At 41.0% G+C, this 17,700-nt stretch overlaps 1 protein-coding gene and 1 pseudogene across 4 annotated transcripts; both read left to right on the forward strand.

Annotated features, from left to right (window-relative positions):
• The first annotated feature begins 1,372 nt into the window (after positions 1–1,372).
• Rbm45 (RNA binding motif protein 45) lies at positions 1,373–17,276 on the forward strand. 4 transcript variants are annotated; one of them, XM_034496435.2, is made up of 11 exons: positions 1,373–1,767; positions 5,112–5,234; positions 6,643–6,769; positions 8,863–8,985; positions 9,654–9,776; positions 10,256–10,414; positions 12,111–12,240; positions 12,409–12,493; positions 12,649–12,812; positions 14,077–14,281; positions 16,985–17,276. In XM_034496435.2, the coding sequence occupies exons 1-10, from the start codon at positions 1,468–1,470 to the stop codon at positions 14,267–14,269; spliced, it is 1,527 nt and encodes a 508-aa protein (XP_034352326.1). In that variant the 5' UTR covers positions 1,373–1,467; the 3' UTR covers positions 14,270–14,281; positions 16,985–17,276. The 4 variants fall into 4 exon arrangements, with proteins under 4 accessions (XP_034352326.1, XP_034352325.1, XP_034352327.1 ...); XM_034496434.2 differs by having other exon boundaries at positions 1,374–1,767; positions 10,229–10,414; XM_034496436.2 differs by lacking the exon at positions 9,654–9,776 and having other exon boundaries at positions 1,374–1,767; positions 10,229–10,414.
• Positions 1,774–5,092, forward strand: LOC143441348 (large ribosomal subunit protein uL23 pseudogene; annotated as a pseudogene).
• Positions 17,277–17,700: the final 424 nt, after the last annotated feature.

Here is a 17,700-nt window from a genome sequence, read left to right on the forward strand (position 1 = left end):
GGTCTTTTGCTTGACTAGATCCAACTTCAGCTTTCTGTCCTAGGGGAATCTAATTTGGGGACAAATCCTGATAAATCAGTCTCATCATAATTCTTATCCTTGATGTCTGACTGCTAATATCTTATCACTTATCACTTATGCCTGTCTAAAGCATAAGTTCTGGGAAGCAGATCTACTGAGAGTATCTCTTACCCCTGATCTTCAGTAATTGTTCTTATACTAACTCATACTGTGCTGCCCTCCATTTATCTTACTGGAACCAAGTCCAGTCTCTCTCCCTTACTGTAAGACCCCAACGCAATGGTCCTTTGTTCCTGTCACTATGGATCCTTATGAGTAAAGTCTGCCTATTTTTTTCTATATTTTCAGTTCGGTGCTTTTGCTGACATCAAATTTACTATGTAGCCATAGGCCTCAAGAGTAGCAATCTGATTACAGGCATGTGTAACTGAAGACCCCCAAAACAGGGAGACCCTTACTCAAGTGTCGGGAAGTCAAGTCGAGACCATCCACAAACTCCAAGACACCGTACCTGGATGCAATCAGCAGAGGTTTATTAGGGAAGAAAGCTGGTAGCCAGCGGTCAAACTGCACACTCGTGCAGGAGTAGAGTTTGACAAAGCCAGTCAGTCTGAGGAGGGTTTTTAAAGGGAAAAACCACAAACCAGGGGAGTGGGATGGGGGATGAGGGGTTGTCAAGGATACATAACATAAAAATAGTGGAACATTTCAGAGTCATGTGAAAATCACTCTGCACACTCATTTTTCTCAAGAATGTAGTTTTACCATGTCACTGTGCCCTACCCTGTCATTACCAACTATTTCAGGTTAACTATTTCTCACTTTCTCCAGTCACAGCCCCACCTAGATGACTTGCATCTTTTTTGTGGTCAGGAATGTGTCTTCTTGCTTTGGGCCTTCCTCACCCACAGGTGGAGGCTTGAGGAATGTTAATACTCTCCCCTGAATGTATCCGGGACAGTGAAGTCCTGAAATCTTACATTCGGTTCCGCTTTCTTGGAACTAGTGAGCTTGTGTATTTCATAAAATGGTCTTTATAATTTTTCACTCTACATAACCACTTCCGACCTAAAGTACATTATCTTTTAAAGGGCGATGAGTAATCTTTTTGTAGCAACACATTTTTGGCTTAGAAGCCAGAAACTAGCTTTGGGAAGGCTTAAGCATCAGGCAAGTGAGTCTCTTTAGCCACAGGGCAAAGTGGTTTGCCTAAACCCATTCTTGGTTTCCAAGGGACTAAAGATTTGAGATTGCTCAGAGTCCACCGTGGCGCCAGGGGGCGCTGCAGAACACTCCCGGAAACCCTCGGAGGTCTGCGGGGCGCACTTGCCTTCCAGCTCCCCGCTCTTCCGGAAGCGGAGCTGAGTACCGGCGTGCGGCGGGCCCGGAAGCTGCGGAGTGGACAGATCCCGTAGGGGCTTGTGCCTGGCTCCCGCTTAGGGCGCCATGGACGACGCTGGCGGCTCTGGAGGGAGCGGAGGCTTCCGCCCGGGCGTAGACAGGCTGGATGAGCCACCCAACAGCCGCATCTTCCTAGTAATCAGCAAGGACACGTCCGAATCGGTGCTGAGGGAGTGCTTCTCGCCCTTCGGAGAAATCCAGGACGTCTGTGTGCTGCGCGACAAGCACACTAACGAGTCCAAGGGCGTCGCCTTCGTCAAGTTCGCGCTCAGCTCACAGGCCTGCCGAGCTATGGAGGAGATGCACGGACAGTACCTTAGTCCCAGCTTCACTAGACCCATCAAGGTGCGGGACTGGGGGCACTTGCGTTAGGGTGTGTGAAGTAGAAATGCCCGGGTTGGGGTGTTTGAGATGTGGGTACCCGGGTTGAAGTGTCTGGGGTAGAGGTGCCTGGGGTTGAGGCACAGGGCAAAGAGGTTTGCCTAAACTCATTCTTGGTTTCCAAGGGACTAAATATGGCGATGGCGACAGCAGCATTGGGTTGGGGTCTCTCCCGCCCTTTTCCTGGACCGGGGATGCTGTGCATCTGCTAGGAAGGGAGTTGGGCTCTGCACGCACCGTGAGTGCGTCGGGGATGGCTTAGAGGAACGGATCCCCAGCCTCTGGCCAAAGGAGCCTCTTACCCTAGGAACAGATTGGGTACAGCACAGCCGTGTCTGTCCTCATAAGCCAGTCGACCTACTGCCCCTCTCTTCCTGTCTATTGTGAAAACTTTTCGGAGCTTCCTCTCTCGGACACTGATTACCTTCGCGAATAGATAATTTACTTTTAGGTTTTTTTTTTCTCGTGTATTTTAGTTTTACAAACTTTGAAGGATCTCTAAGTAAAAAAATATTTACAGTACCATGCCTATAACCAGAAAATTATCAAAGTAAAAGTATTTTGTGACAAGCTATGCTGTACTGGAAAGGGTCAAACGTAGGAAACTGTATGGGGATGGGGGAGTTCTGGTTTTGGTTTTATAAGATTACCATTTACGAGTGTTCATGGACTGTAGGTTGGAGCTTCTCCTGCCCCGCCCCTCTGCTGCACCTGGGATGCTGTTTGTCAGGAAAGGGGTTAAACTTTTTGAGAACAAGGTGTGCGTAGGAAGATTCATATGCCCTATATAGATACAGTCATTAATCAGAGAATTTTATAAACCTTTAGGTTCAAAAATTTAGGAATTTGTGATTTGATGGTACCTCTGATCTCATTTTACCTGAGGTCCCCCTTTTCTCTCGTATTTGTGTTTTCTTTGGACTCTTGTATGTTTCTTTGAATACTTCATTATGGGTGTATTGACTAGATTAACTTAAAAGTTGGTCATTTCTTCTAATTCCTTTAGTAGTGTTTGACATATGATTGGTTTTATTGAAGAAATGACCAAAATAGACTATCTAGGGATACGTCTTTAACTCTGTCTTATAAGTAGGATCTTTTGCCTCTATGACAAGCTGTCTTCTGAGCAAAAGTAAGTTTCCTTCCCCTGGATCCAGTGTTCTTTCCCACAAAAGTATACAGTGGCATGGTTTTTATATTCGATATCTTTTGAGTTTCTATCTCCTGTAGTTTTCCATTGTTTGTGGTTGCCCTCCTTAAAGGAAACACACACATACCCTCATGGGTCCTTGTGAATAAGGTGATTGATATAATTTCAAATTATAAAAAGTGACATTACCTATTAAGAATAATATTATGGTTATAGCTGTACAAACAAACCTTAGTCACAAATTTTAACATTTCTCTGAAAAAATAAAAACCAAGACAAACTGAGAAACAAATATTGTACTTCCAAGGAAGCTGGACTCAGAGTCCCTTCCCTGATAATGTTTTAATAAACATGTTTTAATAAATAATACTATTAAACTATTAAAATGTTTTAATAAATAATACTAGAAAAATAGAGCCTCTTGTGGTTTTCCATCTACACATAAAAGTATTTGGGTATCCCTGGTGATGTATGAGTGTGATTATTCTACTCTTTTCTAAAAATCTGCTATTAGAAAGCAGTTAGAATGTCTAGACTGAAACCCAACTGTATGAATATTTACATTAAATACAAATGAACTAAATCCCTCAGGGAAGAGATTATTGCCATGCATAGTGGCACATGCCTGTCCTTCCTGTGCTCAGGAAGCTCAGCCAGGTGGGTCTTGAATTCACAGCCAGCCTAGGCGACAAGGGAAGACCCTGTTCCCCACAAAAGAAAATACTATAAAACAAACAAAAATGCAGCTAAGTGATGTTTACAAGAGAAGTGCTTTTAAGATAAAGATGCCGTGTGGTCGAACTTTTTTAAAAGCTCTTATCAGTGATGAGGAACTTCAGTACATAGAATAGAAACTGATCATTTCATAAAGATGAACCTATAGCAGCAATCCTGCATGTTTGTGTATCCAGTAATAGACCTTCAAAATGCATGACCCATCCTGGAGTGGGAATTGGGAGCTCTGGGGATCATACCCATGGCTCCCTAAGTGCTAAGAGAGCACTCTGTCATGGAGGTGCAAACTCCATATGGGGTGTTACTGACAGAACTGGGAGAGAGAAGAATGTACAATATGACTTATGTGCAGTCAGCATGTGTAAAAACAATTAGACAAGGAAAGGCATGTAACATTTTTGTATCAAGAATATGACAGGATGGGAATTAGGCTGGGCAATCCTTTTCGCCAAGATGGCGCCGAAATCGAAGAAGGAAGCTCCTGCCCCGCCCCCCTCCCCCAAGCCGAAGCCAAGGCGAAGGCCTTGAAAGCTAAGAAGACAGTGCTGAAAGGAGTCCACAGCCACAAAAAGAAGACGATCCGAACGTCACCCACCTTCCGGCGTCCCAAGACACTGCGGCTCCGGAGGCAGCCAAAATATCCTCGGAAGAGTGCGCCCAGGAGAAACAAGCTTGACCACTATGCTATCATCAAATTCCTGCTGACCACTGAGTCAGCCATGAAGAAACTAGAGGACAACAACACACTTGTGTTCATGGTGGATGTCAAGGCCAACAAGTACCAGATCAAACAGGCCGTGAAGAAACTCTATGGCATTGATGTGGCCATAAATCAATGCCCTGCTAAGGCCTGATGGAGAGAAGAAGGCGTGTGTTCGCTTGGCTCCTGGTTATGATGCTCTGGATGTTGCCAACAAGATTGGGATCATCTGAACTGAGTCCAGATGACTAATTCTAAATATACACTTATTTTTCACCATAAAAAAAAAAAAAGACAGACCTTTAGTCAAAACTGTCTAAATACAGAGTTCACATTCTTTCAGTGACCTGCTCTTGGTAGTCAAAAATACAAAAGTAGGCATTTGGGAGACAGAGGCAGATGGATCTCTTTGAGTTTAAGGCCTGCCCGGCCTACAGACAGAGTTAAACTCTAGCCAGGGTTATATAGTGAGATCCTGTCTCAAAACAAAAATGCAAAAGTTGAAATAAATGTATTTGGAAAAAAACAGAGTAAAGATTAGTATTGGTTTTTTTTTTTTCTTTTTTTAAAATCACTGCAATAAAGATTACTTTTGAAAAAAAAGTTCCTAAAACCCTGTCCCAATGCATTTTAATCTGAGTTGTATACCTGTATTATAAAGTAATATGCTTAGAGAATAGGAATACACTTAACGTTATTCTAAGGGCCTTGTGTGTTTCTTAGGTTTTCATTGCCCAGTCCCGGTCATCAGGAAGCCACAGGGATGTTGAAGACGAAGAACTCACGAGGATCTTTGTTATGATACCAAAGTCCTATACCGAAGAAGACCTGCGGGAGAAGTTCAAGGTGCTCATGTGTTATCATCGTAGCTCTGCCCTCACCATTGTACAGTTACTAACAGCTGGACGGTGCTAGTGAGAGTTTGTCATAAGATGTAGGTTGAGAAAATGAAGTGCAAACCCAGAGTATTTTCATTAAGACTAGTATTTTCACAGCTATATAGGTGGTAGCACTAAAATGTAAACCCACTCTGCCCCAGAGCCTGCTCTCAAAATTCCATAGCACTTGTTGGCTCTCACTCGTCCTGCCTCTCCACAGAGTAAGTCATGGGCTTGAGCACCTGAGCTGTGTTGGCTAATCCTGATCATGGCCTGTGCTATGCTGACATCACACTTAGTCACAACAAGGTTCCTTGAAGTGGTTTTGTCCTAAGATTGAGCTTCTACGTGGGTCACAGTTAAGGGAAAACGTTACAGCTCTGAGCTGCTAATCAGAGGAAATGACTTTTGAAGATAATTTTAAATCTTTGTAGGCAGTGACTATTTATAGGCTTTCTCAGCAGTTACTCAACAAGGTTTTAATGTGTGTGTGTGGTTTTTTTTTAATGGTGTTCTCTTCTGTTGAACCTTTTAACACTGTGAGTTGGAGGTGGGTGGCAAGCAAGAAGAAAGAAGCTGGCAGGAAAAAATAATTTTCATATATCATTGGCCCTACTCCAGTTGAGAATTGACCTTCAAAAATAACAGATTCCAAAAATTTTTACTTCATACTTACTCCAGTAGTAAGAAAATGTTTACCTATCTTTTTCTAAGAGAACAATAAAACATCTTAATCTAAATATATAATGAACTTGTTTACAAGAGAATTTTGTAAAATACATAATAAATGAAATGAGTTTATAAGCCTACGTGTCTTCCAACTCTAAACAATACTACTTTTCTGAGTAAACCATTATGTTATGCTTTGAACTGGTCCTCAAAAGAGCATCCAGTCATTCATGAGACTCTAAGAGACACTTAAACATGTTCAGCTGATATTGTTGAGTGTGTAGTGTATTCCAGACTCTTAAGCATTTAACCTAGATTAGTCCGTTTAACCTTTAGCAGTCCAGTGAGGTCGGAGGTGCTGAAGATGCTGCCAGAGGAGAGTGAACTGCCTGGTTACTGAGGGGCTGAGCTAGGGGCTGAATCTCAGAGTCCCTGTTCCAGAGCCCTCATGCCCGTCTACTGAATGATACGGTGTGGACAAGTCTTTCTCTCCCAGCTTAGTTTCTCTGTGGCTTAGGAAAGGTATTTGATTTCTGTAGGTTCAGCTTCATAGTCTACCAAATCAGCAGTATAGAATGTGTGTATCGCCTTGAAGGATTTCGTTGTTTGCAAGTACGAGACACAAATAAGTATAAATTTAAGTTTGGGAATATCTTTTCCGTTATTAATTGTGAGTCTCCTAAGGTCATTTCTTTCGACTCTTGTAGGTGTATGGAGATATCGAGTATTGCAGCATTATTAAGAATAAAGTCACTGGAGAAAGTAAAGGCTTGGGCTACGTGCGCTATTTAAAACCATCACAAGCTGCCCAAGCAATAGAAAACTGTGATAGACGTAAGAATGGGCTTTTAAAGTTTTATTTTATGTGTATGGTGGTTGTGCCTACATGTATGTCTGTGTGCAGCCTGGGTACAGTGCCTACAGAGGCCAGAGAAGGGACTGGAGTTACAGATGGCCATGATCCACCATGTGGGTATTGGGAACAGAACCCAGATCCTCTGTAAGAGCAACAAGTGTTTGTAACCACTGAGACATCTTTCCAGCCCCAGAATGTATTTTATTTTGTTGTTTCATTTTTATCCTTGCTAAAAGGCCTTTGAAAAGAAATTCTCATTATTATAAATAACAACCTACTATTAGATTTTGCTACACTATGTAAGTAGTGTAGTGGGGATATATATGTGTGTGTGTGTGTGTGTATATATATATATATATATATATATATATATATATATATATCTCCAAGGCTGAAGACATTTTGCACTTATGAATGAATCATGCACTGGTGCCATCTTGAGAAATATGATTGACTGAATACTCAGTAGTAAGCACTGGGCACTCCTGGGTTATTGTTTGCATATGTTTGGGGCTTTAAAAATATTTTGTAATTTAAAGTATTGAAAATTGATTGACCCTTTTAGGTTTTTAAAAATATTTTCCATAAGACAGAGTCTTGCTGCATAGCCCAGACTGGACTTTGACTTGTGATTCTCCTGCCTTGGCTTTCTAGGTGTTTGCTTTACAGGCAAATGCCACCATGCCCAGCAAATCATATTCTATTTGTTCTTACCTGACCTAAGCCCTAAGAAGGATAATATACTAACAAACACATAAATTAGATGGGGTTGGTAAGGTTTGCTATCACTGGTAAATAATTTGAAGCTATAGCGACAAATTGTTGGGTATTTAATATTACATATAAAGTTGATTTCGGGAAATTACTGGGTTTAGACTGTTATAAAAACCCATATATACAGGAAAGAGTTGCTGTTGATCAATAGAACTCTTATTTGCCTGTAAAGTCCACACCATGATTTTCTTCTTAATTTCTCTCTCAGTCAGTCTTTGACTTTCTATGGTGTGTTCCTCAGTATGCTGGGAGGAAGATCTAAGTGAAGGACTTCTATATTGAGTATCTGAGAGCTAGAAGATAAGCAATAGAAGCCTGTTTTTAAAGACTGAAAACAGAAAGCACATCTTGTTTTTCCTGCCCTCCAAATTCCTTGTAGAGTCATAGCTCCTCCATACCGACAGAATGAGCTGGAACCAGCCGGCTTACCAAGTTTGCAGCTGTTGGATAATATAAATGCTATGAGTCTCAATGTATACCTGTGTACACATAATATGGATAAGCATTTTGTCTTAGAGGGACCTTCCCACCTGGGGAAGGGGTTGGGAGAGGGTGCACGTAGAAGCCAGAGGCTGGCTTATGCACTTTGTTTTTGGGGGGTTTCTTCATGAACCTGGAGCTTGCCAGTTGACTAGCCTACCTGTCTACTGTCTACCTCCTGTCTACCTCCCCAACGGTGTAATTACTGGCATATATGGCCTCACCTGGCTTTCTGTGTGGGTGTTGGGGCTCTGCACAGTTAGCACTTGCCTAGCTTAAATGTCTCTCCATAACCCTCTTCCCACTTTTTGAAACTAATCTTTAGACCCCTAAGTAAGAGCCCTTGGTCTAGAAGAGGGAAACCAGTTAAAGAGTTGTGATTAACTGGAGATGTAATTTAGAAAAGGCAGAAAAGTTGGTGTGAAGGAAAACATGCTAAGCACATATAACATATAAACACATAAAGGAAGCATGTTTAATAGGCTAGAGGTGAGGATGGCCAGGGGGGTTTGATGCTAAGCACACTGGGCAAATGGGCGATGCCATCTTTTGGAAGGGTGGCATAGCATTGCTGACCTTTCTTGTCTGCATTAACCTCTTGATTGTTTTTGTTGCTTTTTTGCTTTGTTTTGTTGTTTGTCTTCTCCTATACCTTTTGTCCTTTAACCATGAAACAAAGAAGGTGGTCTGATGGGGATGGCCACCATGTAAATTCTGCCTTGTATAGTTATGGTTCTAAAACCATAGGTCAGATCCGCAAAATCAAATATGTTAAGTTTGCTATGAAGCTTGAAAATTCATGAATTCTCATTTTCAGGTTTCAGAGCACTCTTGGCTGAACCTAAAAATAAAGCGTTGGAGTCCCCAGAACAAGATTATTACAGTAGAGTGAGGCATGAGCCTTTGGGGCACGAGCCTAGAGAAAATCTGTTTCCCTACGGTGAGTGGACAGCCTTTACCTCTTTATATTAATAGGCAGCATATTGGCTATATGAGAGCTGACTTCAAGCCGTTCTTCTATCAGTAACCTGAAAATGTTACCTAGTGAACATGTGCTGTTTTTTCCTGAGAAGTTGCACAGTTCTTCTAACATCCTTAATATGTACAAATCCTATTTGTTTAACTTCTTTACAATATAGATTTCTCTGGCTAGCTACACATTATCTACATACTAACATGTTACTACTATATTTGTGTGTGTGTGGGGGGGGAATTCTGCTTTTGGCACAATCAACCAAAAGTATGAAACTTTTATCCAGGTGTCCCTTCAGTGTGCTGCTGTAAAGTTTGGTTTGCAGAGAGGAAAGGACCAAAGGCGTAAGCTTGGGGGGCGGGGGGGTGGGGTTAGAGTCCCAGAGGCAGAGGCAGAGGCAGAGCTTTTCAGATAAGATTCTTACCATATTTTACAGTTTTATAGTCTAAACTCCTTCCTGTGGAATTGAACTAGTCACTCCTGAGGTAGTTCTGTATTGAAGTTAAGGAAGTGGGTGAAGCTGTCAGCTTTCCTGTCACCGCTTCTCTATGGCTGTAGAATACTACAGTACTACATAGGAAGGTGATAGAGCTTGAAAGCTTGAAGCTTGAAAATTCATGAATTCTCATTTTTAGGTTTCAGAGCACTCTTGGCTGAACCTAAAAAAAAAGTGTTGGAGTCCCCAGAACAAGATTATTACAGTAGCGTGAGGCATGAGGCTTTGGGGCACGAGCCTAGAGAAAATCTGTTTCCCTTCGGTGAGTGGACAGCCTTTACCTCTTTATATTAATAGGTAGCGTATTGGCTATATGAGAGCTGGCTTTGATGATCAAAACATATCATATACATGAATTAAATTCTCAGAGGATAAATTAAAATATATTTTTAAAAGAATAATACAAAATATAATGTCTCATGTCTAGACATTTCAAATATCTTTACACAAAATGGCTACATCTTTTTTTTTTTTTTTTTTTTTCCCGAGACAGGGTTTCTCTGTGTAGCCCTGGCTGTCCTGGAACTCACTCTGTAGACCAGGACCAGGGTGGCCTCGAACTCAGAAATCCGCCTGCCTCTGCCTCCCAAGTGCTGGGATTAAAGGCGTGTGCCACCACTGCCCGGCTGGCTACATCATTTTTAATGTGTAGAAATTTAATTATTCATTTATATGTGTGTATTGTGTATGTATGTATATTCTATATATATATAGCTGGAGAACAGCAATCTGAATTTTCAGCCTTTGACAAGAGTGATGGCAGAGGCCAAGCAGCCATCTCCACTCGCCTGTCAGTGGTGTCGAGAGTCCCCTTCACAGAGGAGCAGCTCTTCAGCATTTTTGACATCGTCCCCGGACTGGAGTACTGTGACGTCCATCGAGATCCTTACTCAAATTATGGTAAAATGATGTTTCCCTGTCGTTAAGTTCATCGTAGTGCTCTGTTAAATCAGCTTTTATCCATGACACATTTTTTATGCTGTTGATGCTGCAGGAAGTTTACATTTATTTGTTCTATTTTTTTAAATTCTTTTTGTTAACATACATAATGCTTATTATACAGTGATTATTTTCTCAATGACTTTTTTTTCGGGTATATTATGTATTTTAATCTCATTACTATCCATTGCCGTCTCCTGGCCCCTCCTTTTTTCTATTTTATAATTTATCCTACAATAAATCCTCAAGAAAGTATCTTTTTTATAAAAGCCATTCACCATAAAAATATTTTAACTCTCACAAAATAAAGAATCCTCTATTTTCCGTTGTAAAACAAAGGTGCCTCAGGCTAAGGTTTGTTTTTGCTCTTTAAATTGAACAAGGTTATAAAGTGTTTAAAGCGTCCTTCTCATCATTTCCGGTCTCTACCTCTCTGGCATCCTAAGGTTCTGCATCTCCACGTTCTCCGATTTGCGGTAGAAGGAGGGAGTATTAATTGCAGCCAGGGCATTTCCTCACAGGCATGTCAACAGGCAGTCTGGTCCAGGCGGTTCTTCAGCTGAGGCTCCCCCTTCCCAGCTAGCTCTAGGTTATGTCAGACTGACAGGAAAAACTCATCAGTCCATTTGATTTACAGAGGATGATACTGTGTTTCTCCCGAAGTGGGTTATATTACAGAGAAGTCATGAAAGCGTCTTGGTTGTGTCACAAGCTCCTGGGCTCCAGGATAAATCTCTCCCTGCCCCCAGCACTGCCTGCTCAATTGAAACCTAGCCCCCGAAATGAAATCTCCTCAAAGGAATGTGAAATGGGCAGTGTTTTTTATACATACCACCTTTCTCCACGGTTTCAACTAGCTGAGGATAGTAGTTGTTTTCCATGGACAAGCTCTTATATTGAATTCCTGCTCGATATAATAAGAAAAACTCTTAACTTCAAAGAATTAAGAATTTGGGGTTTTATGTATATGGAAATTATATAAGAAAATGTAACCTGGTCCTGGTGGTGAGTGCCTGTAGTCCCAGTACTCATTGGGAGACAGACAGTGGGATTGCAAGTTAAAGGCCAGTGGCCTGGTCTAGCAAATTCCTGCTAAGAAAAGAATAAAAATATATATATCTTAAAGTTCAACTCATTAGATAGAATATATACTGATACTACATTTTCTTAAGGTTATTTTTTACTACAGTTCTTAAAATATATGCTGATACTGCAATTTCTTAAAAATGTTTGTATTTTGCCAAGATCTGACTTATATTTCACTGCCTACAAATAATGTTATATGCATGTTTAGCAAAACTTCGTTCTCTGTTACCTTTGATTTATACTTACTAGTTGTATGAGAATAATAAAAGTTCTATATTTTTCACCTTTGAAATACATTGTAACTGGGGCTGGAGAAAAGGCTTGTTTGTTAAGAGCACTGGCTGCCCTTCCAGAGGACCCAAGTTCAATTCCCAGAGCCCACATGGCAGTTCACAACTGTCTGTAACTCCAGTTCCAGGAATTCTGACACCCTCACACAGATATAACATGCAAACAGAAAGCCAATGAATATAAAATTTAAAAACTAAATATAAGAAAGAAGTGCATTGTAACTTAGGCCTTCAGGATGCCATCTGCTGCCTTCTGCATGTCTATATATTCTCTTTTTTAGGTCATGGTGTGGTTCAGTATTTTAACGTAGCATCAGCTATTTATGCAAAATACAAACTGCATGGATTCCAGTACCCTCCTGGGAATCCGATAGGTGTTACCTTCCTGGATGATGGAAGTAATGCGGCAGAGTAAGTACCATTCCAGTGCGGCCCAAGCCAAGCTGCGGGTGCACGGGACTGTGGCTTGAAGGATAAAAATAAACAGTTCCCCTCAGGAAAGGAAGCCACACCAAACAAAGTACTGTTAAGATGCTGAGCATTTCTGGTTTCCTATAAACTGTCAGTTGTTGTTTGCAGTCTCATCAGGAACATGGCCACACAGATGGTGGCGGCACAGCTGGAGTCAGCAGTGTGGAGTAGCCCGGGTCAGCAGCCGTTTCTGGTGAGTGGGTGAGAATGCGTTGTGTCTGTACCTGAGGACGGTTCAGAGCTGTCGTGGAAGACCATGTAGGTGCCATGACGCACCTTTAGCTCTTGGCTCCAATGCCCTGAAGAGCTTCTTTCTTTTCTCTCCCTTTGTGCCTGACTCTTCTGCAGCAATTTGGAGGAAGTTCTGGGTCACAGGCATCTCAAATCCAGACAGATGTTATACTTCCACCGTGCAAAAAGAAAGCCCCGCCTGAAACGCCTGTGAAGGAAAGGCTGTTTATTGTGTTTAACCCCAATCCTTTGCCGTTAGATGTGTTGGAGGACATATTCTGGTAAGACTCTCAAGCTACACGTTGGTACCTGTAGACACGTATCCTCATTTACACCAGTAACCACCATTCCCATGCTCCTGCTGCTCAGAGATGACCTGTTCTGAGTTCCAAAGACTTAAATGATCTTTTCTTTATGGTCATTTTCTTTTCTCTGTCAGACACATATCCTGACTTACACACAGAATTTCCTGATTTTTTTTTCCTAAGATTTAAGATCTATAGAAAGGTATAGAATGGAAAAATCATGTGTCTCTTGGGAGAACATTCATTTGTGTAGACCTGTTCTTTTCTCATTCTGTTTCCTCCATGTTGTAGTTCGGGTGAGGAGCATTTTCTGAAGGTCTTACATTTTACCCACACTTGGTTGGATCCTGTTATATCATGGAGGGCAAATTACTTAATTATAAGGGATAATATTTAGTAAGTGTAAAGGCAAGAGGAGGGTCTTAACCTATTTTTGTATCTTAATATAACTTTATATCTACATAGTTTCTTTTAGACATTTGCCTTTTGCTTTCTAAGACTGTATATGACTTAAGCAAATAGGAAGCGTGTACATGAGCCACCACACTTCCACAGTACCAGTCATGTGGCACAGATATGTTGACCTTTATGTAACTGATTCATTTAGGTTTGGGTGGGCTGGCATGCTAAGTGTGTTGTAAACAAAGTATTATACTACATTAACTGGACATTCATTATACAGAGCAGCGGTGGTAGGTCCCCTTGTATAAAGAAATTCTGAGGTTTCTCTATTAAGCAAAATGGGTCCTGAGGCCTGCAGGATAAACCTAGTTTTGCCAGAGGAGGAGGTTGGGTGTGGCTTGGGTTCAGGAGACTTGCCAGGTTTTTGTTTGTTTTTCTGGCAGGAAAAATATGAAAAGAGATTGTTTGAATGTGGACAGTGAGAGATTTTAGGGGATTCAAAGCTGGTAATTCAAATGCCAGAGACAGTCCTGAAAGCTAAGTTCATTTTTACCTGGGAGGCAAGGTGCAACCATTGAGACTCTTCAGGAAAAAGAAAGAGTGGAGGGTAAATTGGAAAGGGACAGCCATAGGGTAAGGAAAGTCTTAAAGAAAAGTGAGGGAGAGGGAAAGATGCTGTTGGTGAGAAAGGAGGCCCGGGAGAGCCAAGAGAAGTTTGCTGAAGAATGGGCTGTTTGCCATGCAGGGCTGGCCACAGTAGATGCTGGACAGGCATCAGGAAAGAGTCAGGACTTGTGTTTAGAACTTTCAGATAGATGGTCTTTTTACTTTGTTTCAGCCGTTTTGGGAACCTGATTGAAGTCTACCTAGTGTCTGGAAAAAACGTGGGCTATGTCAAGTATGCAGATAGAATGAGCGCCAATGACGCCATCACAACTCTGCACGGGAAGATTCTGAATGGGGTCAGACTTAAAGTTATGCTGGCAGATTACCCAAGAGAAGAACCTAAGAAGAGGCAGAGAACTTACTGAGTCTTAAGTAAGGTAAGTGTTTCTTACCCACCAGCAAAGGAGTCTAACAAAAGGAAAGTCTGTAAGTATTTCACTTGTGAGCTGTTCTTTTGGAAGCCAGCTAAAAAACCATGTTGACTTAAAACTCTATTAATAAAGCCAAGTTCTCTTTGCAATATATTTTGCTAATTTACAATTGTTTAAATTCAGGGCTGGAAAGATGGGTTAGCAGTTAAGGGTGCTAGCTGCTCTTCCAGAGAACCCACATCAGGCTGCTTATAACCACCTGTATGTACCTCACAGTGTAGGGCAGCATTTCTCAACCTGTGGGTCGCATCCCTTTGGGGTTGCCTAAGACCATCAGAAGACAGATCTTTACATTACAGTTCATAACAGTAGCAGAATTACAGTTTTGAAGTAGCAATGCAACTAATTTGCGAGTCACCACAACATGAGGAACTGTATTAAAGGGTTACAGCATTAGGAAGTTGAGAACCACTGCCCTAGGGCACCCAGTGATCTCTTTAAAAAAATAACCTTTTGATGTCTTACTATTTTCATACTGAAAATAATACATATTTTAAAGGATTTTGACCATTTGCTAAACCCCTTTATGAATACTGATATAATATAGGAATTCTTTTTCCTATCATTTAGTTTTCAAAGCTCGATCTTCTTTTTCTGTGGTGGGTTATATCTCTGACTTAAAAGGAGACGTCATCTTTAGATTGCTTTCCTCTAATAAATTCTGAGACAGTTGGTTTCCTGTTCCTACATCCTCCCAGGCTTGCTCCATGACAGGTACGTCCAGGTCTGGCCAATGTGAACTAGAAGTAACTGTCAGAATTAATCACCGTAGGCCTCACTGTTGAAGACCTTTCTTTTGTTGGGCAAAGCAAGTCATTAGTTCCTCTTCATAAAAAGCATTTGGCAGTGAAAAATGCCCACTGGGCCCACTAGAAATAATCCTGCTTTAAAAGTACTTTTAAATATCTTGTTTAATGACGAAATTCAGTCATTTCACTAAAGAGCTTGGCAGTTTAGCTCTAAAAATATTCTGTTACCAGCGAAAGGAAATTAGCAAACAAATTTTCTTATTTACAAATATGTTAATAATTTAATTCTGTTTAAGTAAATAGTCCTTTATAGTATAATGTGAAAATTACACTTACCCTTGTGTTTAAATATTTTAGTATGTAAGAGACAATTACTGCTTTTGTTCAGGGCGTCTTTGACCTTTAAAAGGGCAATGATACTGACTTTCTAGTATGGGAAGATATACAAAGTAGTCTCATGGTTGATCCTTTCTAATGATAATTTACATTTTAAAAGAAATTATTGGCTTATAATCTCAGCACCCAGGAGACTGGAGCAGAAATACTGAGTGTGGGGTTAATACTGAGTGTATGTGAAGGGAGAGCTTTAGAGAGAGGGTGTAAGTGAGAAAGGAGCAGAGGTATGGACCAGGCCCACCTCGAACCTGTAAAGCAGAGATGTGGACTAGGCCCACCTCTGACATGTAAAGCTATGTAGTTCTCTTCAGGTTTCAGAGGCCTGGGTTTCTGCTAGGTGCCTTGTGAGCTATTGAGACAGCAGAATTCCTGATAAAAAGGAAAGCTTTGTAAATGTGAACTAAAACCCTTATATTTTTGGCTTTAGTGGAGCCTTTCAGATGTCATCTGAAATCTCATCAAATGATGAGAAAGGAAAATCTTAATGGTGAAGGGGAAAAAAAGATGGCACAGAAGTCCCTCCCAGCCAGCTGGTACTGAGAGCCAAGCTTTAAAGTAGGGCATCATCACCTTCATAGTGATGCATGTTCACCTGGTTTCCCAACTAAAGGAACGACACAGTTTTTAGCATGGCTAGCCATCAGCACTTTTACCATTATTGAATTTTGATGCCTATTCAGGGGTCATTTACTTAAAGATGGTAAATGGTTAGCATAGAAGTAGCTATAATTTGGATGACTTCTAATTGCACCATGGCTTTTGTTTTTATTGCACATCCTCTATTTATCATGGATTGCATAGTGAGATTTTCTACCTTTGGGGTGCGTTAAATAATTATATTGGTCCAAGTGTGGTGTCCTGATCCTATAGTTGCGGTTCTTCAGAGACTGAGGCAAGAGAATCATATAAACTCCAGAGCTCAAGGCCAGCCTGGAAGTTACAGTGAGACCCTGTATCAATAAGTGAATGATCTTTTTTTAAAGGTTCAACAGAATAGTATGATAGACTCCCACACTTTACATGATCATGGCCGGAGGGGTTTCTTTGGTGTGGTTGGCGCACTGTTCATTTAGCTTTAATATGACACAACTCCTGGATGCTGGTTGTGCTTGTCTCTGAGGAATAAGCTTAGGACTAAATGAGCCCCACCTAACAGATAGAAAACTGGTCTAAGAGTCAGTGTTGAAAGTAGTTGAGTTCCCTTTTAAGGCAAGTCTTGTGTTTATGTTTCTTTTTCTATTAGAGGAATATACACATTTTAATATTTCAGAGCATCTGGTTTTAAGTTAGTTTATAGATTTTTTTTTCCTTCTAAAAATGCAGTACCTGCCGGCATCAACCCTCTAAGTAAGTCTGGTCTTGTTTACTTGGAGGCATTTTTGATGAACCAGGTCAGACTGGCTACAGAGAGGTTAAAGAACGCCCGGCAGTGTGGGATGCTAAATACATTAGCCGTTCCCTTGCAGGTGATGATTTTCATCCTTGTGTTGTGTTCTTTCTACAGAACAAAGACTAACTAATGACATAATCCTCAGCTGACTGACTGAAAACCTGACTGGACGAACCCCTGTGGACAGTTGACAGCTTTTTTCTTTTTCTTTTTCTCACATATCTGATAGTCTACACACCATTGCTTATCTGGGATCCCTGACATTATTTTTGTCTAACCTTAATGGTAAAGTTAATATAGTAGTTGTTTTCTAGAACACAGTGTTTCTGTGTGTAGCAGAATAAAGCTTCCTTAGAGAAATATGTTGTCATGTGTAGCAGAAATAAAGTTCGCTTTGCTTAACTAAGTTACGACTTATTTATATGAAAGACAAAGACGACACAGGAGGTGGTGGTTAGACCTTAAGTAAGTGGCAAGTTTCATTAATTTTGAGATGCATACTTTCACTTTTTAGTATCTGTGAAAGCTGAAACGTATCAGTTATATGATACAGTGTGATTGACAGTCTCTTCCTGTTAAGACGTGAAATACAGGCATTTCTTTCATTCGGCCACTTGTGGAAGCGCATGCTCACTCCACAGTCTCACTGCCAGCTCTCCCAGGACACAAGCGATGTTTGCTAGAGAGAGGGCAGTGTTGTGTATTTATTGCTAGGCCAAAATCTGTTGATCCTTTTGTGAGGATTTCTTAGGGTTATAAAGTGTCAATGACTTAAAAAATAGAGAGAGATGTTTTGCATGTGTGTGTATGTTTGTTGGATGAAATGTCAT

Source organism: Arvicanthis niloticus, chromosome 2 (genome assembly GCF_011762505.2).
Source record: "Arvicanthis niloticus isolate mArvNil1 chromosome 2, mArvNil1.pat.X, whole genome shotgun sequence".
Taxonomy (NCBI): domain Eukaryota; kingdom Metazoa; phylum Chordata; class Mammalia; order Rodentia; family Muridae; genus Arvicanthis; species Arvicanthis niloticus.